Below are 22,843 nucleotides of genomic sequence, written 5' to 3'. Positions count from 1 at the left end.
CTGCAGGGAGGTGCCTGTGGGCGGAGGGAGTGCACAAATCCAGGAGCTGAGAGAGTATCATTTCTCTGCTTTCAGGGAGGCCCTCCTCACCCCAAGTTAAGTGCTGCCCAGAGCCTTCACTCTGTCCTGCACCTCAGCCCCATGCCTCCTGCCACACCCAAATTCTTGCTGTTGCTGGGAGGAGGGGAGACAATGTGGCCCGAATTGCCCCAGCAGCAGCTGATACAGCTGGCCCAAGGGCTGCCTGAGCTAGTCAGGGGGCCGTCATGTCAGCTGGTGTAGAAGTAAGGACGTCCTGGAAACCCATGGAATCTGTGATTTGCATGACAAACTTGCAGTTCTACTTATTATTACCATCAGCCTCTAGCTAAATACTATGCTTCAGGCTCACTGAAAAGCCCATTTTAAAATGATCTGCAAAGGTCTTTGCTGGCTCCTGCTTGCATTATAGCTTTAGTTTAAGTTGTAGGAGTATAGCAAGTATTTTCACTTTTTCTAAGATGTATGGTTATTGATCTGATCCCCTGAGTCAAAGGTCAACGTACTGAAAACATGCAGCCTGATAGACCACTCCTGTTGGTTTTGAGGGACACGGACTGCACACACCTCCAGGGTTCTGAGAGCAGTGTTCATCCCTTTCTTATATCTACGCTCTGTGCAATGCAGGGGGCGGGTTGGTTTGCCTGAGTAAGTACTCACACATTTGCCCAAGGAAAATAGCACTGATACTGTGCTTCTGTCTCTCCTCAGTTTGTTGTAAGAAAAATCAATATGACATTTTCTGCTGGAATTTCTGGGCTGGCCTTTGGCCTTAGCACCTCAGTCGCAGGACAGATGGATGCCGCTACGTTTGGCATGAGCTGCTGGGTGAAGGGCTTTCTACCAGTGAAGGGCAGGCACCAACTGAGTGAGTCCATGACAGTGACGGCCCACCTAGGGTGGTGAGGGGACTGCGTGAATGGTCCCTCCTTCATCTCAGTGGGCTACAAGGTCATCATAACCAAGATGATCTCCCGGGATAGGGTAGTTTTGCTAACTGCACCTGCCTACGTAGAATTGGCTGTCTCTGAAGATTGAACTGTAACAGTATTTTGATTCTAGCAGACACTCGCAGCTCTCACGGTCGGGGTTGCACATGCTGCACTTCATGTGCCATTGCTTTTTGTGTGTGTTACCTTAGTAATGCTGGTAAGAAAAAAATATACGGACAGAGACCAGTGGAATCCAGAAACCTGGGCATGGGCGACGGCAAACAAAATGTCTCGTGGAACTTCGATGGGCTGCATGCGGCCCACTGGCCCAGGTTGTCCACACCTGCTCCGAGAGCTCGGCGTGAGCACACTTGTGTGTTCCCTACTGCTTATGTTAGAAGGTGCCACATGTGCTATCTGCAATGCCAGTGTCTGGGGGCCAGGCGTGTGCTCATATATTTGCACACGGCACCAACATGCCTCTGCGCTTTGAACTCAGTCAGGACAACCCCAAGGAAGCCTTTGACTGCTCCCTGTCCCCAGGCTGGCAAGGGATGGCTGTGCCTACTCACACCCTGTCCCCGGCTCATCCAGGCATAAGCAACCAGCATCGGCCCTTATGCTTTACATTTAAAATTATATCATGGAGAGCGAAGAAACCCCTCAGTGTTTCTCTTGTGATCTCTTAGCAAGCTGAGCAGAATAAGAGCAAAGGTGCTGCTGTGCTGGCAACCCACTGCTGCTCGGACTCTCCATGTTCTCTTGGAATGGCTCCTGCTCTGGGAACCAGCGACATTTGCTTCTGGCACACAGTAAAACTTCCTCCTAGGCTATCACTGCAAATCATTAGGCAGCATGATTCCATTGGCTTCAGTGAGCTCTCCCTCCGTGTTATGCTGTGTATGAGATGTGTCTATGTGTATGTATAAGAGCTGGGTGTGGCTTTTAGATTTCTGCTGTCAAGTCAACTGGAAAAATAATAGCTCGGCCTGTTTGTTTACCGTGACAGGCAAAAGCCCATACCTGATCTTCACCAACCGCCACGAGGTACGCAAGATAGACCTGGTGAAAAGGGACTATTCCCGTCTTATCCCCATGCTGAAGAATGTGGTGGCTTTGGATGTGGAGGTGGCAACAAACAGGATATACTGGTGTGATTTGTTCTACAGAAAGATCTACAGGTAATGGGCCAGGGCAGGTATATGTTCTGGTGCCCATAATATGGTTCATTTTATGCTAGAGGTAGTAATGATGATTTGTAAGGATGCACCCATTCTGCTGAACAGTATCATGGAGAGTAACATCCATCCATAGGACCATAGTCTGTTTGCCTACACGTGATGGGCCAGATGTTCAGCGGCCCTACGAAAATGCATAGGTATATGCCTCCCATGTACAAGTACCTGAGCTGAGAACACAAGAGCACTTTTTGTGGTACTAGCAGACACTTCTGCAACTTTGCAGCCGTATTGTCTGCCTTGCAAGTATGTATTTGTGTTACAGTCATGCTTAGGGATGCCAGCTGAAACAGAGCTTCTCTGTGCTCTATGCTGCACAAAACCACAGACAGGATGTGCCCCAAAGCACTCACCGTCCAATGCACAAGCCAGGCAAATGGTGGGAGAAGGGAGGTGCCATTATCGTCATGTTACAGGTGGGTAATGAACAGCAAGACTTGGGGGTGTGCCACCAGTGGGGTGTTGATAGCCAGCTGACGCTTCAGGCACTTAAGTCCAAAGCCACTGCTGGGCTGTTGCCTATGTCGCAGGTGCCTGTGTTTCCACCCATAAAATCCCCCGATGCCTAAATCTGTACTCCTGGGCATGTATGCAGACTCCTAAGTCCTGACAGCACTGAGCAGCCTAGCGCCTCACTCACATCCGAGTCCCAGCAGGTTTCTCAAGTGTGGCATTTTCCCAGCTCTTCCACAGTCCTAGTCACAGCCAGTCCTAGGGGTTTACTCAGAACACAGCTAGGAGATTAGATCCTGCCCAAACTTGGTGACGTACCACAGACCCTTTCTCATAATATCCCAGTGGCGAGAGCACTCACCCCGGATGTGGGAGCCCTGGATTCAAATTCCTCTGCTCCCTGCTATGGATCAGGGCCATGAACCCAGGCCTCCCACCTTGCAGGGCTATGCAGCGCTCTGGAATGTTTCTCCCAGTCTCATCTGCTGAAGCTGCTCCATTGTGTATGAAATGTTTCACCATTACTTGGGCCAGAGAGGCAGTGAGAAACGACCGGGTAGTCCAGTGATTAGGGCATTTCCCTGGCAGACCCAGCGAATATTTCAAGTACAATAATCCCTCGATTTCCATGGAGGTTGTGTCCTGGGCAACCTCTGTGTAAACTGAATTTCACGTAAATTGGGGGAGGGGTTGGCTGGGTGGGTGGGCAGATGGAGGAAGTGGCAGGGGACAGCCATGCGGACCCTGGCTTCTCCCAGCTTGCGGGGCGCACAGCTGCTTGCACTGCAGTTTCTCCCAGCTACCGGGGCAGGGACTTAGTTTCAATTTGCACTTAACTCACATTAATGCAAGTTAAGCACAAATCAAAATCACGCTTCTTGAGGGTTTACTGTATGTGATATCGAGTTAGATGCTTGTGGCTGCAGGAGAGGGGTTACAGCTGTGGTATCAAGCAGAGAGAGCCCTGAAGGTAGGCTCCCTTAGTCTGCTGTGGGGCAGGACCTAGGCCTCTGGTTAGATTAGTCAGCTTCCCACTCCTCTTGCTGGGTTTTGTCTGTTCCATTCTAAGGTGCCTAATGTTCCCCATACATTGTTTAAGAAGCCTGGGTGGCCGCCTGCTGTGGAGTTGTGTATTCCACTAAGCAGCAGGGCATCTCTGAGTTAGCTGCTGCAGCTTTCAGCATGGGAATGCTTATGTTCCAATGGTGAATACAGCCATAAGGGACTTGCCCAACCTTCACTGGAAGTTTGTGAAACTCCACAGTGTTGTATCTCCTAAATTCTGCTCCAGTGCCTTTAGCCATACCCTGTTTTCTTCCACTATCTTCCCATCCCCAGGTGTTTCTGCACCTACCCCCGTATTATGGAACAGGCACCTGCTGAAAACAAGTCTGCATGTCACTGGGATACAGGAACCAAATTTGTTTGCTATTAGTGGGCTTAATCAAAAAGTGCAGCTGCATTTAATTTATGCACCAAACCTCCCTGTTGTGTGCTCTGATTTGCATTAATATTGCGCTCTATTGAAGCATCTGTAGTGATCCGCTCTGGTTTTCAGCTAATAATCAGAGCACGGTTTACTAGTTTCAGTACAGAGCGGAACTACAGGGAGTCTATAGGCTGCAATAATTCAGATTCCAGTGGTAGGGAAAGTTGCCCAGGCTGTGATGAGGTAATGAAGCGGCCAACCAGGTAGGTAAGTAGCTCTGTGAGCACTCTGGGGCAGTGCAAATAGGACAGTGATTGGGATGGCTGCTGGCTGCTTTCGCTTTGAAAGTCTGACACTTGAAAATGTTTAACTGGGGTGGGTTAAGGTTATATGGTCATATGCAGAGAATTATTTAACAAACCCTGTTACTTCTAAAGCACGCAGGCAGTGAATACCTTCAGAGTTTAGGACTTCAGTTGCCCCCATCATGGCTACATCAAAGGTTTGTTCTCTGTCCAAGCAGCAGGACGTTTTTGCTGCTGGTAGCTTTTCCACAAGTCATAATCACCTATTAGCTGCTAACTCTTCTATTTAAGATAGTGACATCTGAACTGATATTGAAGACAGTTTATGCAAATGACCTTGATCTCCCAGCAGTGGTGGGGCAGAACTCCACCTGCCGCATGCTGTGGTTAACTGTAATCTGCAATTAATTTGAAATGCAGTAGCAAACTAGTAAAGCAAATAATTACAGGCAAGAGAATGCTCTCCTGATTTATGCTGGGTGCTGTCTGTGGATGATCATTCCCAACTTGCTTCATATCTCGCCCTGAAAGATGCCCCAAAAAGCCAACACAGACCTTCTCTTATCCACACTGGCCGACAACTCCCAATCATTTGAGCCTTTGACAAACTGAGATGGGACTGCAGGAAGGCAGCCTGAAAGAAGTACGCAGATGCTCTAGAAAAGTGTCGTCTCCTTACCATCATGCATCATTCTGGTCTATGAAGCTTTAGCTGATTCTGAGGCACCATCTTCAAATCTGCCCATCCACTCATACTGTGCAATAACCATCCAGCCTACCTTCATGCTGAATGGTTCTAAACTGCTGGGTTAGTATGGATCTTCAAGTGATCTCGATATTGTTGATCATGTAAACAAGTCACTGGGGGATGCTAGACAGACACTACAGGAAGATCACTCAGAATGGAGAAGGACTGCTCTTCCAAGTGTTAACCCAGCCTGTGTAGTTTACAGGAACGCAGGGTGGTTTAGCTGCAGATGGTACCAAGACTTGAAAGCATTCTGCCTCTTCACATTAATTTGTTTCCTAGTTTCTCTGCCAGAGTCATTCTTGGACATCCCTTGGCTCCTTTTCTCATGGCCTTGGGCCAGGTAGTGGTCCTATTCAGGAAGACTATAGGGCCGGATTTCAGTCTTCTCCTGGTGCAAATGTGAGGTGATTCCCTATAGGTTCACTTCAGTGAATGACACAGGTGTAACAAAGCAGACGCTGCCTTTCTGGGTGCTCCTAGGAGTGCCACTATCATATTTATAGAGTGTGCAGGTGAGGTTTTTCTATTGATATTTTTAAAGATAGTTGCCACTGATATTAATGTCTCCCGGCAGTCTTGGATAATGGATCGTTGTCTAATCTCTCTCCCAGTTCTCTTAACTGTGAATCCCTCAGCTAAGCTATTTGTAGAAGAAAATTGCATTATAGTACTCCCTGGAGTTACGCAAGGGTTCTGTTCCCACACACCCTTGCATAACTCAAATTTTGCATAAGTTGAGCCGGGGGGTGGGGGTGTGGCTTTTTCCTGGCGGAACGCACATTCTGCAGCCAGGGAAGCAGCAGGAGCACCCGGAGCCCCTTTGGAAAGATATGTCCTGGTTGGGGGTGGTGCAGTTGGGGAGGGTTAAGCCTGGTGGTGAATTGGGGCTGTGAGAGGGGGCAGGGGGGTTAAACCTGGGGTGGGGTAGGACTGCAGTGGAGTGGAGCTGAGCTGGGGCCACATGTTCCTGTGGAGGGGAGGGTTGAGCTGGAGCCACGCGCAGGGGGTGGGGGTGTGAGCCAGTGCTGCATGGGGGCGTCAGCTGAAGCCATGAGGGGGAGGTGGAGTTGAGCCAGAGGCAGGCGTGGGAGGGGTGAGCTGGGGCCGTATGGAGGGGTTGAACCAGGGTGGGGGGTGTTGAATCAGGGGCTGGGGAGGTTGAGTCAGGGCCCGGGGGAGTAGGATTTTGAGCTACACTTAGCTCACATTAAAGCGAGTTAAGCATAACTCGAAATCAGGCATTTCCAGGGATTACTGTAGTACTAATTACACGGGCCCAAATTCAGCAACACACATGAGTCTGTGTTCATCTTTCAGCACGTGCTGAAGTCCATCTGTTTTTGTACTGAACTTTTAGTGTGCGCTTAAGTCCTGTTGAAGTCACATGCTTAAAGATCACCCTGCCAGACAGCGCATGTGCACAGAGCTTTAAAACAAATAAACAACCACTTCCTGCCCTGAAGTGCTCACAGTCCAATAGCCAGTGCTACTTTTGGGGGTGCGGTACTTGCTGGTGCTGAGTTCCACCACCTCGGCAGCCCCAGCCGTGGGATTGGCCAGGGGGAGGAGTGCACGGGAAAGCTGGCTGAATACCGGCACTTTTTTACAAAAAAGGCACCTCCAGTAGCTATGGCAAAACAAGGGGGTAACGGGGGGAGAGAGGGAAAGATATATTATTACCAGAGTTTGGGAGTTTGAGATAATCAGGCTGTGTTTGTGTCCTGCTTCAGTATGTTGCCCAGAGTCTCCCTGTAACTTATTTTCTCCTCCATGCATGGCTGCAGCTTTTCAACTTGCTTACTTGTACTGGCCTTTACTGCACTGTTAGTTCGATTCAGTGAAGATTCGTGTCTTTGCAGTGCCTACATAGACAAAGCCAGCGACACGGCCGAGCAGGTGATTTTGATAGACAGTCAGCTGAACTCCCCCGAAGGCCTGGCGATAGACTGGGTTCACAAGAACATCTACTGGACAGATTCAGGAAACAAGACCATTTCTGTGGCCACTGCTGATGGAAGCAGGAGGACGACACTATTCAGCACTGACCTAAGCGAGCCCAGAGCTATTGCAGTTGATCCGATACGGGGGTAGGTGTGAAGGTGGAGTTCTGCCTCATGGTTTCAAGCTGGCACGTTCCAGTCTTGTGTTCACTCCTCTTGTGAGTTCTCAGACTCTGGCTCCAGTCCTGCCAATACATGCAAACCTCCTTAACTTTATGCACAGGAGTAGTTCTGTTGAACTCAGTGACTGCTGAAACACTGAAAGTTAAAATGCATGTTTAAATCTTTGCAGCATTCAGTCTCTGGCTGCAATTAAAAGCAGCTTTGAGCTGGGCTCAGAAATTCTTTTGCACATTTCATGTGTCAAACGGGGATGAGCTGGTCCAGTGTAACGCCGGGTACGTGATTTGTAAGAAAAACTGAGGTAGTCTGATGCATGTGTGCAGTGCTGGCTCCAGCAGAAATGCCAAGAGCTATTTCACTTGTACAAAAGAATGTTTTTAAACGCTGGGGTAATGTAGTTCCACGGTACCACACACACTTCAGGTTAAAACATATCTAGTAGGATCCCATCAGCTCCATTGCACAGGTGATAAAATGGGCTGGATGAGCAAAGGCCTAACACAGCAATCAGCAACCTGTGGCACAGGTGCCAAGAGCAGCAAGTGAGCCAATTTTCATCAGCGCAAGAGTTGGGAGCTCAGCCCTGCCCCTCCTCCCCCACGCAGCCAGGACCTTGCTCAAAGCTAGGCTGCCTGTGGATTAACGAAAGACCAGATAATGCTGCCAACCACCACCTAACTGGTAAAGCTCTGCAGCTTCATTTATTTATTAATGAAGCTGTTGCGAGTCGGACTATTTAAACAGGATCACCAGCACTCCGCCCAGACATAGAGGTCAGACACTCAAATTGTGGCACTCTGCCTCAAAAAGATTACTGACCCCGACCTAACAGATCGAGTACAAAAGGGTGACAGACTTCCTGATTTAAGACACCCCATTCAAAGTGCGCAGACAGATACCTTGGGATAGAGCCATTCCTGCATTTAATCTGCGTTGGTCACTTTTCCCTTCTGTGGCTCTTTCAGGTACATGTACTGGTCTGACTGGGGAGACAAAGCTAAAATTGAAAAGTCTGGCCTGAACGGTATGGATCGGCAAGTGCTGGTAACAGACAACATTGAGTGGCCTAATGGCATCACCCTGGGTAAGTCACTTTCTCAGTAATAGCTCAGTGGGCAGCAAGTGATAAAACTCCCTGTGTCTGAGGGCTCTTTAAATTTGCTATTGTTATACAGGAGTGGAACAAAAAACCCATAATCATTGACAACCAGACTAACAAGCATCTGTCACACAATCAAGTGACCAGCAAGTTCCCTCCAATACAGAAGGTCACCTCCTGTACTTGAACTGTTGACCTGTTAAGTCAAGTCCTGGCAACAGTCACTGACTACCTGAACGCTTAAGATGGTCAGTAGTTTCATCTCAGCAGCAAGCACTGTGCTGGTCAGTGAGTGCTGATGGGATCCCAAGCTTGTTTTCAAGAGAGGGATGTGACTGACTCCACGCCATGTAAGTGTGCTGTGATGCGAATGGGCTCAGGTGTGATGCTAAGAAACAGCCGCACATTGGAGAGGGTGTGGAGCTGTACCAGTCCATGGGAAGCCTCCCAGAGGCAGAATGCCTTATTTTTCTGGCATGAAAGGAAAGCGTCTGCTTGCTGCTGTCTCCCTCCACAAGGCTCAGCCTGCTCCCCCGCCTGCCAGTCCAGCTGTGTGGCTGACGTGTTGGGGGATGGCACTCTGTCTTTCCCCTCTCTGGGGTATCTTGCACTCAGCTGGCACAAGAGTTCTGAGAGCAGAAGGGGCAATTGGCTGAGCCAAGGGATTGGGAAGCATGGGCGTGGGGCAAGGGGGGGCGAGGCAGAGGCAGGCTCTGGGTTTGGGTTGGAGATGAGGGTTTGAGATACAGCAGGGGGATCAGAGCTTGAGCAGGGGGTTAGGTCACCAAAGGGTGAGGCTCCAGCAGGGGGTGCAGACTCTGGGGTATAGCTGGGAATGAGGGGTGACTGGGACCGAAGGGTTTGGAGGGCAGGAAGGGGGATGTGGTGTGGGAGGTCTCAGGGATGCAGGATCTGGGCAGTGCTTAGATGAAGCATCTCCTGGAAGCAGTGGCCCATCCCCCCATTCAGTCCCATGCAGAGGCAGGGGACACATGGCCCTGTGCACTGCCCCTTCTGCAGGGCACCGCACCTGCAGCTCCCATTGGCCATGGGTCCTGGCCAATAGGAGCTGCAGAGATGGTGCTTGGGGCAGGGACAGCGTGCAAGGCCACTTCCAGACCTGTGTGGAGCCATTGCACATGCAGAGCAGGACAAGGCAAGCCCCTAACCTAATGGAAGAAGCTCAAGGGCTGGATACAGCCAGGGGGCCATGGTTTGCCCACCCCAGTATAAGCACTGTCACAACTAAAGTGTTCTGGCATTGTGGGTGCCCCACCGCCATTGTAGCACTATATGTGAAAACAAGCCCAAAGCTGAAAGCTATTGCTGGGGTGGAGCTGGGAAGCCTGCAAGCCAGCTGGCCTGTTTTACTTGGTCAGAGAGACGACTGCCTCAGTATCTGGGCTGTCAGGCTAGCAGCTCTCACAAACACATAACAGCACATTAGTTATTGGCACCTGGTTCAGAGTGTCTGGCCAGTGACCAACATCACCACCACAGTAATAAATCAAAGGGCTCAACAGTCCAGGTGGGGTTAGCCACTCTTCCAATGGCCAATAGCAGAAGTGCTGTAACTGTATGTACAGTAATTCTGCACCACCATGTTCCCTGGCTCAGATTTACTGAATCAGCGTCTCTACTGGGTGGACTCCAAGCTGCACTTACTGTCAAGCATTGACTTCAACGGGAGCAACAGGAAGGTTCTCATCTCTTCTGCTGATGACCTGAGCCACCCTTTTGGACTAGCTGTGTTTGAGGTAAGAGTGGGGAATGGATGCAGAGCTTCCTGGGGAGCGCAGGAAACCATGGGATCTCGTGATCGAAAGCTGTGTCCTGTGCATAGCATGAGCAGTTCACAGTATGCATTAGCTGGTGCAAAAAGCTGTTAGTCTGGTGTGAGTACAGCAAGGCGCGTTCTTTCACCATGAGCCACATCTGTTATATAATGCATTTCTTTTGTGGTGGGGAGCAGCACCCTGTCTACACTGGCACCACCTGCGTAACTGAAGTGGGCTAATGGCGTAATTTGATTATAGTCACATTAACTGCTTATCTAATGGCCGAATTCCTGGCAGGAGAAAACACAGGCAGTTTGCCATGATTGCTGTCGGGCTCTACAGCCTTTCACTAACTACTGGCCTGATCCTGCAGAGGGAGCATCTCCTGTGAGAGAACACGTCAGTGCTTAGGCTCAGGCCCCATAACACCGAGCATCCTCTCAACTGGGTGTCTGGTAGGGAGCTATGTGCCGCACATTGTACAGTGCACTTTGCTCTGAACACTTCTTACATCTCATCCACACTGTGGTTTCCTTGCTTTGCATTTTACCAGGCCCATGCAGCGTGTGCTCCTTTCCTTAGCCTGCCAAGTTGCTAATTGTGTGCACTGTCTGGTACGTACGGCGTGACAGCCTGCACCAAGGTTCAGTGTGCCCAGCTAGAAATTTCTACAAACCCTTTGGAAGCTGGCAGTGATGTTAAAGGAGAAGAGTTGAGAACCCTGTGTACTTGTCCGATGGCAGGATTTGTCTTTAGGAAGATCTTGTGTACTCGTCCAATTTAAACATAAACCTAGACGTTTCTCTCGCTTTCAGGCTGAGTTAGCCTTGCTCTGGTGCATGGCACTCAACTAAAGGACTCAAACACGTCTCAAAATTAAGAGCTCTATCCTGCAGGCACATACTACCTTGATGCGCTTATTGACATGCATAGCCTTGCTGATTTTAATGGGATATTGCATTAAGTACTACATCAACAGTATTTGCAGAATCTCTTTTATGTACATAAGAACATAAGAACATAAGAATGGCCATACTGGGTCAGACCAAAGGTCCATCAAGCCCAGCATCCCATCTGCCGACGGTGGCCAATGCCAGGTGCCCCAGAGAAGGAGAACAGAAGACAAGTGATTTATCTCCTGCCATCCATCTCCTGCCCTTGTTATGAAGGCTAGGGCACCATACTTTATCCCTGGCTAATAGCCATTTATGGACCTGACCTGCAAAAATTTATCAAGCTCTTTTTTAAACCCTAATAGAGTCCTGGCCTTCACAGCCTCCTCGGGCAAGGAGTTCCACAGGTTGACTGTGCGCTGTGTGAAGAAAAATTTCCTTTTATTAGTTTTGAACCTACTACCCATCAATTTCATTTGGTGTCCCCTAGTTCTTGTATTATGGGAAAAGGTAAATAATTTTTCTATATTCACTTTCTCCACACCATTCATGATTTTATATACCTCTATCATATCGCCCCTCAATCGCCTCTTTTCCAAACTGAAAAGTCCCAGTCTCTCTAGCCTCTCCCCATATGGGACCCTTTCCAAGCCCCTAATCATCTTAGTCGCCCTTTTCTGAACCTTTTCTAATGCCAATATATCTTTTTTGAGGTGAGGAGACCACATCTGCACGCAGTACTCGAGATGTGGGCGTACCATAGTTTTATATAGGGGAAGTATGATATCTTTTGTCTTATTATCGATCCCTTTTTTAATAATTCCTAACATCCTATTTGCCTTACTAACTGCCGCTGCACACTGCGTGGATGTCTTCAGAGAACTATCCACTATAACTCCAAGATCCCTTTCCTGATCTGTCGTAGCTAAATTTGACCCCATCATGTAGTACGTATAATTTGGGTTATTTTTTCCAACATGCATTACCTTACACTTACCCACATTAAATTTCATTTGCCATTTTGCTGCCCAATCACTCAGTTTGCTGAGATCTTTTTGTAGTTCTTCACAATCCCTTTTGCTTTTGACTGTCCTGAACAACTTGGTGTCATCTGCAAACTTTGCCACCTCACTGCTTACCTCATTTTCTAGATCATTGATGAACAAGTTGAACAGGATCGGTCCCAGGACTGAGCCCTGGGGAACACCACTAGTTACCCCCCTCCATTGTGAAAATTTACCATTTATTCCAACCCTTTGTTTTCTGTCTTTTAACCAATTCCCGATCCATGAAAGGACCTTTCCTCCTATCCCATGACCACCTAATTTACATAAAAGCCTTTGGTGTGGGACCGTGTCAAAGGCTTTCTGGAAAATCTAGGTATATTATGTCCACTGGGTGCCCCTTGTCCGCATGTTTATTAACCCCTTCAAAGAATTCTAATAGATTAGACAGACACGACTTCCCTCTGCAGAAACCATGCTGACTTTTGCCCAACAATTCGTGCTCTTCTATGTGCCTTGCAATTTTACTCTTTACTAGTGTTTCTACTAATTTACCTGGTACTGATGTTAAACTTATCGGTCTATAATTGCCAGGATCTCCTCTAGAGCCTTTTTTAAATATTGGTGTTATATTGGCCGTCTTCCAGTCATTTGGTACCAAAGTGTAATTTGTCAACCGAAAATATGCTACATACCCTCTTCTTCAACTGACTGTTTTCTGAAGGTAAAAGACACTCTCCTCTGAACAATTCCTAAAAACCATCCTGCACTCTCTAGCTACATATTTCATCTTTTGCCACAAGTGTTACCAATCTGCAGTGATCATTGCAGAATGCTCCTTGCTTCTGAAGATGCTGTTGCAGAAGGAGACAGAAGTGGCAGAATGTGTCTTTTGGATGCTCACTCTCTCTCTCTCTCTCTCTCTCCGATTTATCTGCTGCTGCAGTTTTAGATTATTTAAGAATGTAAGTGGTTTTGCCGTACAGAGAGAGTTATTCATTTGAGGTCACATCTTTGGAAAGTGAAGGAAGACTAGCATTCATTGGCACTTTGGTGCAGGGATCATTAAGATCTGTAAGAAATTCCTTCAAATCTTATTCAAAATCCATGGCCACTGGAAGTCAAAGCAACACAAAAACTCTTCTTTCACTAATGGATATGGCTTCTCTGTATCCAGGCCGGCTCAGGGTGTTCTCTCCTTCCTCCACCTAACCCCACAGCTACTCTGAGGCGCAAAGCATTTTTTTTCCCTTTTTAAAATGCTGTTCTTCAGACCCCTTGTTACCTCCTGACACTGAGACACTTGCCTCTTTGTGTTGCAAAGCCAAAAGTGGGCATGGTGGCACCATGGTGTGATGCAGCAGGACCACAAAATGACAAGATTATCTCAGGGTCAGTAGGTGTCTTTAGATTGTTTAATGTACTATTCTGCAAAATGCTGAATGCCACTGTTTTCAGCTGAAGTAGAAGACACTCCAGTGACACATTGCAAATTGCCTGATGAGAGTTGCCAGAACTGGAAGGTGGGGCAAACTCAACTCAGGGCACCTGCTTGTTTCGCATGCATTTAAAATGTGGCTGAGTAATGTGCAAAAGAAGAGAGATGTAGGAAGCCTTGCCCCAAACAGCTGCCAGAGAATTAGATTCAAACACTCCATGGAATTTGCATTTACCCAAATCAAAATGCTTGTGTGTGTTTTGCAGGATAAAGTGTTCTGGACTGACCTGGAGAATGAGGCTATCTTTAGTGCAAACAGGTTGAATGGCCTGGATGTCTCCATTTTAGCAGAGAATCTCAATAACCCTCATGACATTGTGGTCTTTCACGAGTTAAAGCAGCCAAAAGGTAAGCCATGCCTTCAGTGCTCCCATAGTCCAACAGTGTTCGTTCATTTGGGCGGGTAAATAAAATGCCTTCCAGTTGTCTGCAGTGGAGAGGTGAGTCAGATGATGCTAATGTAAAATGAGTACCTGATGACTGAAGTTCCTGAATAGTTAATTCAGTTAAAACTTTCATGTGAAATTGGAAAGAGCGTAAACTTGCTGTAAACTGTAAAGTAACTTGCTAACAGTTTTCTTAATGGGAAGAAAGATAGCTTTGAGATTGTGGATATTATGAGACAACAGCTATGAAACAGCACCTTGTGACTCAGTAAATATACCCCCTATGTGTATTCTGGTCAGATAGGCTCACGGAAAAAATGATTGTCCTATCTAGTTACTGGTGATAGCACCAAGGAGCTTGCACAATTAAGAGTGGGATGTTTTCCTAGTTGAGCATTGTCAGAATAATGGTTAACAGAATTCTAACTGAAGAGCTTTTATTACTGATGATTATCAACAAACTTTGAGAAGTCCCACTTTAATGACTAGCAGATTTATTTGGGCATAAGCTTTCTTGGGTAAAAACCACTTCATCAGATGTATCTGACGATGGGTATTTTTACCCAAGAAAGCTTATGCCCTAATAAATCTCTTAGGCTATGTCTACACAAGAGGGTTTTTGCAGCAAAACTGAGCTTTTGTCAGAAAAATCCACATAGCTTCTACACACAAATGTGCTTTGTCGATAGTTTATCGACAAAACCCGGCACATCTGCTGGCAGTGCTATACTTCTCTTGGCAGTGTTCTGTCAAGAAAACAGCCAGGTAGATGCCCCAGGGATCCTTTAGTTGAGAGACAATGCTTCTGGTTCACTGGGCAGCCCTGTTTGCAGAGCTTCCAGTCAGCCGTTCTGACGAGAGGGGTGGGCAGTCTGGCTGCTCTCTGTCAACAGAGTGGCTTGCTCTTTCCATGTGTGGATACAATCTGTCAACAGTCATTTCTGTGAACAGATGCTTCTCATGTAGACATAGCCTGAGTCTTTAAAGTGTCAAAGGATCCTCATTGTTTTTGCAGGTACAGACTATCACGGTTACTGCTGAGACTTATCAAAAAACTTGACATTCAGCTCCCAGATTTACTGTGTGGAGCTGGCAGGTAGAAAAACCATCATGAGCTTGTAAACTGAGTACATTTGCTCTATAGTGTTGGTTAGTAAAGAGGAAACCCCCACAGAACAATTTGAAGCTTTCATCTGGAGATCCCAGTGCTTTAAAAACACCTGTGAAGTAAGAGTTATTAAGCAGTCAAGTAAAATAAGGCCAAGGGTAAAGCAGAAAATGTTGCAGTCTGCCCAACATTGCGATAGTGAAGGCCTGATCAGAAAGACTGTATCCCCGTAGCTCCCAGTGACTGTACTCAATGTCACTGAAGAAAAGGATTTAAGTGTCTTGAGTTGGATGACCAAAATTAGAAGATACTGTGAAAACACTGGTTAAGTGACTTAAAGTCAGTGGACTAACAATGAATGGAACCCAGTCCTGACTCCCCACCCCCTGCTGTAACCATCCAAACAAATACATAGAGTATGTGAAAATGGGAGTGCACAATGGTGAAGCCACTGGTACTTGCCTTCATACAGATGGACAAGCTCTAGAAGATGGAAAACTCCTAGGGGTTCTGAGTGCAAATAGAATCTCATTCAGAAGTGGGAGAGGAAGAGGAGTCTCTTTGTTATGAACAAAAGATAAATTGAAGAGCAAGGCTTGAAACAATAAACATTTTCCCCCTTCCCATCTTGAACAGCTCCAGATTCCTGTGAACTTAGCTCTCAACCTAACGGAGGCTGTGAATACTTGTGTCTTCCCGCACCTCAGATCTCAATCCATTCCCCCAAGTACACATGCGCCTGTCCTGACAACATGTGGCTGGGCCCGGATATGAAGAAATGCTACAAAGGTAAATGCAACAACAGGGATATTTCTCATAACCTGGTGTTGCTTGGCGTAAGTTTCCACAAGCCACACCAAGCCCCAGCTTCCTTTCCAGAAACCAGTTTATGTCATCAGAGAAACTTCACTCTCTGATAACAGTGCCTGAATCATTAGCTACTGGAGTCTATGAATTGGGACCGTTTGCACATAGGTTTTTGTCACTTTATTGAGAATTTCTTTATTTACAAAGCATGATCAGAAAAGTTGAATGCATGGAGGGGAACAAAGACTAAGGTCCTGATCCAAAGCCCATTTATATCAATTGAAAGACTCCCACTGAGTGCAGTGGGCTTAAGATCAGGTGCTAATAAGTGAGAAGTTTGAAGTCATGGTGGTGAAGTGGCTCTATAAAATCATTCATTAACACAACCCCATGAGGCGTGAGTGGTGTGCACTGTATAATTTGGATAGTATTATGTCATATTTGTCTTTAGTAAACTCTAGTCTCTTCATTGGTGTCACCAGAGGAGAATCTTCACTCATATTTCCCTATGGGTAAGTTCTGAATTTTGGGGGGGTGTCACACCCAGAATGTATGCTAATGACTGAATTTGTCATCTTCCTTACACAGCACGTCATAGGTATTAATGAAGAAAGTATCATTACACCACTATGAACTTCATACATTATTTTATTCGTATCTTGCACATGGGCAAACAAAGGTATAGCAAGGCATTGGGCCACATACCAAATCAGGAATGGAAACCAGACTTCTAACCATTATCAAATCTGGAAAGGATTGCTGCCTATAACTGTTGGAGATCTGGGAGGACTTAACTATCTGCAGCTTCCCTTAGCAGATATCAGGGTCTATTTTTTATTTTAATTACATGGAGTTGCTTTTCAGATCTTCCAGCTGCCTCAACAACTGAACCAGTTTCAGCTCCAGTATCCACCATCACCAGCACTGTCATTTCTGCCATCCTCGCAGCTACAACTAGCAATACCAGCAATTCCAGCAGTGAGAGCTCAGGAGCTGTATCACAATTCTCCATCACAATCCCAGGTGTTGGCTTACCCACAACCACATCCAGCCTAATAGGCACAAAGATGCTGACAACTGGACACAGCAATTTATCACAGCACTGTAAGAGAATCAGTTTCCTACTTCTTTACTTTCTGCTAGGTATAGGAGTATCAATGGACTAGTAGGAGAACGGGCAGACTAAAAGTGCTATATACACGTCAGCCACAGGCATACATAGGTGGGCAGAAATAAAATCAGATTTTTCATCTCAACTCCTAGAACTCCTGGGATAGAAAAGTGATCCCAAGTTTCGCTGAATTCTTTGGTTCCAGGTTGTGGTGTCCAGTTCCTCGTGATTCAGGCTTACACTAACAGAATTTGAGGTTCTGGTTTCTCAAAGAGACGTGCATCAGTTTTGTTCAGCACAAAGCTCTGAAATACTGCTGACAAATTTACTTTCATGCAAATCTCATGTCACTGGATTGGTTTCCATGTCACAAAAATAACCCCTGCAGAGGGCACTAATTGGCTTCCTTACTGTCAGTCTCTACAGAGCCAAAGTATTGAATAAGCCACAAAGGGCTTAACGTTCTTTTCACACTTAGAGGTGATACCTGTAGGTCAGGGTTACAACATATCTGCGGGGCAATGGAGGGAAGCTGAACTGCCTTTCCATAACCTTGCTGTCGAAGGCAAGGAAGGTTGCCACATCACTCCTTTCACTAGTGCTTGAGACAGAAGACCTCTGTTTTCCAGAACACTGCACTGAACCAGAGGCATCATTTCTATTGCATCTGGTAAGCAATTGTAGAAATAAAGGATGCAGCCCTGTTCTCATCTGTAAGAAAAGACCCATGCTAAGCTGTGCACAGAAAGCAGAATCAATTTTCCAAATTCTTTATCAGTGTTACCTATGTGCAGCTCATTTCAACCCACAAAGAAAAGAATTAGGTTTGATGTTTGTTTAATCTTATTAAAATATTGCTAACAAGGATGATGTTATTAACTGGTAAATGTCGCTTTAGTAGAGTTACCGGACATGAGGTTCATTTAGAAAAAAAAAACAATGTTCCTTTTACATTGTTTTCCATACATTGTGTCTCAGTACATGAAATATTTAGACCTTTTTCTAATTATTCCTCATTTGTCAAACCAACCATATTTCTGAGGTCAGTGCTAACGCTGGTAAGCTTGGAAAACACACATTTTGAAGAATGAGACATTACCATTTATCAGTGTTCTCTTGTAAGACATTCAGTTGAATTTTTGAGACAAGCCTCCAAGCTCAAATGTGCTCTTGTACGTGACAGGCTTTGGTGTAGTCACAACCACAGATGAGGATTATTCAGATTTTCTTACGGCGATAAACCACAAAGAAATTTTCCTGATAGAGACTAGATGTGTGACTATGTAGCTATGAGAATGAGCTCTGCTGTACAAGATGAAGGGTCATATACTCCTTGATCAAGCCAATTTCCATTACAGGCCACATTCTTGTAAACTTTTTGTGCCACACTTTAAGAATATAAGAAAAAAAGCTACCATGTTGTGTCAGCCGAACGATCCAGCTAGCCCATTATGCTGTCTCCAGACAGTGGCTAGTGCCAGATGTTCAGAGGAAATGAACAGAACATGGCAATTATTGAGTGATCCAGTCCCAGCTTTGGACAGGTGGTGGTTTTGTGACACCCAGAGTATGGGATAACATCCCTGAATATCCTGGCCAACAGCAACTGAGGGATCTATTTTTCATGCAACTACCAAACTTTTTTTAAGCCTCTTATATTTTTGGCCTTTACAACATCTGTTTCTTGTGGTCCCATAAAGTTTGTTTCCAGCTACCAGTCCTGGCTGTTAGCATGCTGAGCTCTTGTTTAGCTGTGATTTACCTCTAAATGGCTTTTAAGAGCACCTTAAGCAGTAGACATGGTGGTAATACTGCTAGACAATATGGCCTCCCATGGTCCAACAAATTCTCTCATCCAGCATCAGTCAGGTCCCAACAGTGTTGGATTAGAGAGAGTCAATCTGTATAGCTTTTTTGAGATGGGTGACCAGACCTGTAGACTGGTTTGAGTGCAACACAGTGGACAGGTAAATAGATATACACAAAGAGGACCAGTTTTGATCCACTGGACCATTACACATGAAATCCCTGTGAGATTTTTTCCATACCTACTAACAGGTGTAAGCAGCACACTGTGCCGGTGATTAGTATCTCACACTACAAACAGGCAGCAGGTAATGTGAAGTGCTGTATTTTTAGAGTGGTGTGGGATTTGGGGCGGGGGGGGTGGGGGAGCTCTCTCCTATGCTGTTCCTTCCCTGACGGGAAGGCTGATCATCTTCGAAAATGCTCCTGTTCCGAGCACATATGTTGCTTTGTCAGCTCTACTACATTGACTTCGGAAGACTCAGCACTGGTACTTACCCACAGTCTTTACATCCCAGGATGGCAGGAACCTAGGTGTGCTGCAGAGACATCACATTCAGCCCGATAATGGGGAGGGAATATCTGGTTTCACCTGATAATTGAGCTAATAAAGTGACAGGATGAAGAAGCTTAGATGGGAGCTGATCACACATCATGTCATCTTATGCTATTCTGTGGCCATATTCAGCAGTCAGCTGTGCCTTACTGTAAATTTCTCTCAATGTACATACGTTCAGTTCTTCCAGAGGGCAGGCCCCTTCCCAACTCTAGCCATACTTTTGCTGATTTTTGGGGGCGTCTCTCCTTTAGATCCTGTTCGTCGTATCCTGCTTTGCGGTCAGCAAGCTAACAGGCCCCCAAATCTCAGTGCTGTTAATTACTATTTAGGAGTGACTGTATGGTTGTGGCACAGCCCTGGATAGGAAAGAAAGCTGTCAAGTTGTTGGCTCAGGAGTACTTAGTAGCTGTTTTATGATTAGGGGTTTTGGTTAAAGATGATTAATTATCAAATGTAAGTAAGTATACAATAGCCATATTTTGTGCCATGTGATTTATCAGACTGTTTTTATGGTTTCAGATGCCACTGATGGGAAAGGTTTTGGATCAACTGTTGCAGCAGCAATTATTGGAATTATAGTTCCTCTTGGTATGTAGACCTGACAATCTTACAATGCGGCTACCCTGATAACTTCTTGTAAAAGACATTTCTGGAGCACAGAGAATTATTGCTATACTTAATTGCATGTCTGCCCAAAGGAAGAAAGGTACAGGAGAAAAATTTCACATGGGAACATGTTTGAGGTCCATATGGCACTAGGTTAGCCTTCCCCAAATAGTCAACTGACAGCTTTTTCTCTTTTCTTCAGTGGTCATTGGTTTGCTGTGCATGGGAGGGTACCTCATCTGGAGGAACTGGAAACGAAAGAACACTAAAAGCATGAACTTTGATAACCCTGTATATAGAAAGACAACAGAAGAGGAGGATGAAGATGAAATCCATATTGCGAGGACTGCACAAATTGGACATGTCTACCCAGCAGTAAGTGTCCCTGAGCAAGCTGCCACAGGAAAGTTTTTTTCTTGCTAAGAAAGTTTGACTACAGAATTATCTCAGTGGATTGGGGGTTGGTTATAGCTACTTGCCATCAAGACAGTACATTAAATAAGGGGGGGTGTTCAATTTTTGCCTATTAGGCTTGTATGTGCATCATGTTGCTGAATCTTTGGAACATATTATTGTATAAGATTAGCTCACTTGGCCGTTTAGTTAGGTACTCTCTCTCTCTCGTGGCATTTTGTGCATAAATCCCTGCAAGGCACTCCACTGAGAGGTGAATCTCTCTTAGGTATTTCTGACATGGCCATCATTGTAGTGATAAATACTAAACATGAAAGAAAAATGAATGGGCTATTCTAACCAGGGACAATGGCTGCTCCTAAATGTCATGCTGTAGTCTAATGGGACGGGTTTTTCTCCTGACGCAGCTGGCAGTCAGTCTTATGCCTTACTCTTTTCCATCCACTGCCTTTTGCTACGTACACTAGGCTAACAGCAAAGTCCAATTTGTATTTGCTAGGGGGAACACAGCTTTTTTTTCTTTTTATATAATCAACTGTAAAGCACTAAAAAGTGAAATGCCCTGCAGAGAATGAAGATGGAGCCAAGGAAAGCTGCCTTAACAAGATGAGGCATACAGGAGTAATGCTTTTCTCCACAGGCTCTGCTGTAACTATACATAATAAGACTCTGATGGAGATACCAGAAGCCATGCAGAGTGACTTCTTGAATGGAGCGTACCTTCAAGAAACCATCAGTTAAGATGAAGTGTAGCAACTGTAACTGAGTTGTGAAAGGGAAGGACAAAGGGAAGGGAATCAGTATGGGAGTAAAACTGTGCAGATGTGAAGAACAGCACTATATATTGCAAAATGAGTAATGATAGCAATGCTGGCATTGCTGTCATACCTCCCACCCCAGGATTTTAATGTACAGTTCAGATATCAGTGAACTTGACTTAACACCACATCTGTAGTGTGCATATCCCCATTTTGGGGAAGGGGAATTGAATACATGAAGGGCCAGGTACTAATAAGTGTTATTCAGTGTAGTGGTGATGCCATTGAACTTGGTGTGTGTGTGTGTGAGAGAGAGAGAGAGAGCGAGGAGGCGTAATACTTCATGAGAAGGGTATCACATCCAAAGAAATCAAATGATGCTTTGTCACTCACACACTTACCACTATTGTGTTTTCCTTCTTCCATAGCGTGTAGCACTAAGCCTGGAAGATGATGGGTTACCATGAGGACCACACCTAATGGAATAACATGCACTGAACAGATTCAGCTTGGATCACAGAACTCCCCTTCCTTGTCCTCCATCTAATGAATTACTATTTATGTTGCAGAAGGGTAACCACAAAGTTATAATGAACTACAAACATCCAAAGGATGTGAGAGTTTTGTATGTATAATCTTTTATACACGTTTTAACTTGTTGCACTACCCATACGTGATAGTGAAGAGGCTATTGCTGAGCTACTAACTCAGTGTACATAACCATCTGGGTTCAATAGCTATGCGTCATTTTAAAATTATATTTACAGAGGTTTTGTAAATAGGCTGAACATGCTTTGTGGCTATCCATCAACATAAGTAAAAAAATCTATCAAGCAACTTAGAATATTTATTAACAAAATTGGGATATAAGATTTGTTCTGTAAATATATTAGAGGGGTGAAAGTATTTATTTTTTGTATGTTTGGCTTGCTGCACATATATCTATCTAGACCAGATAGATATATAGACATATAAATATATACATATATACACATATAAATATATTTTAAAACTACTAGCCCAAGTCTATGGGAATTAGGGGGATTGAATTCTTAAGGAATGTTTATGGAAAGTTTGCTTTGAACTCTAAAGCCACGGGAGTAAGAAACAGCTGTACAATAGGATAGTTAGTAATTCTGTAAAATGAATGAATTTCTGATGTCAAAATATGCTGTGGTTTACTTTGCATTTCAAGTCCAGATTAATGCACTGACCTCAGAGGCAGGCAGTAGCATACACAATTTTCTTTTTTAAAAAATCTTTACATCAGAAGTGTAATTTGTCGTCACAGTTTCTCACACAGAAGACTCCTATAGGTTTCAACACAGCTTTATATCATTCAGAAATTTTTCTCATGGGGGGTATTTGGTGTAGATTTTTTTAAGAAAATCTAAACCTGTCATTTTTTTTAGCTCCATGGGAATTGTTTACTGCTTACAAAAGTGATTGTTTTCTCTGTTTGGCAGTCATATATCAGCTCCTTGGAGATAGCTCATTACAAACTCTTTTCTTAATCCTTTTCTTGCTGAGTTGCTACCTATAATGAACACAGTTAAAATGAATGAAGTGTTAGGAAGCACAGAGATGCAGTCCAACTTGCCATACCTGGAATTCACAGCAGATATAGCTCAAGTTGATGTAGCTGGAACATCCAGCACCATAGCAACTCATACATCACAGCAAGTTGTACCTGCCATGCTGATCAATAGGTCAGGGGTTAAAAATGTCATTAGATTGCCCTTAAAT

At 45.3% G+C, this 22,843-nt stretch overlaps 1 protein-coding gene across 1 annotated transcript in view; it reads left to right on the top strand.

The window, feature by feature from the left end:
• LRP8 (LDL receptor related protein 8) overlaps nucleotides 1-22,131 on the top strand; it is a 248,709-nt gene extending 226,578 nt beyond the window's left edge. Inside the window, 10 exon segments of the mRNA XM_075003534.1 lie at nucleotides 1,981-2,152; nucleotides 7,007-7,234; nucleotides 8,236-8,354; nucleotides 9,987-10,126; nucleotides 13,749-13,890; nucleotides 15,673-15,825; nucleotides 16,708-16,947; nucleotides 19,839-19,907; nucleotides 20,128-20,300; nucleotides 21,526-22,131. Coding sequence (XP_074859635.1) covers nucleotides 1,981-2,152; nucleotides 7,007-7,234; nucleotides 8,236-8,354; nucleotides 9,987-10,126; nucleotides 13,749-13,890; nucleotides 15,673-15,825; nucleotides 16,708-16,947; nucleotides 19,839-19,907; nucleotides 20,128-20,300; nucleotides 21,526-21,564 — 1,475 coding nt within the window. The 3' untranslated portion in view covers nucleotides 21,565-22,131.
• Nucleotides 22,132-22,843: the final 712 nt, after the last annotated feature.

The sequence above is a fragment of the Carettochelys insculpta genome, chromosome 9 (genome assembly GCF_033958435.1).
Source record: "Carettochelys insculpta isolate YL-2023 chromosome 9, ASM3395843v1, whole genome shotgun sequence".
Lineage (NCBI taxonomy): Eukaryota > Metazoa > Chordata > Testudines > Carettochelyidae > Carettochelys > Carettochelys insculpta.
Note: the sequence above shows the minus strand (reverse complement) of the source record. Positions and strands in the feature narration are given on the sequence as shown.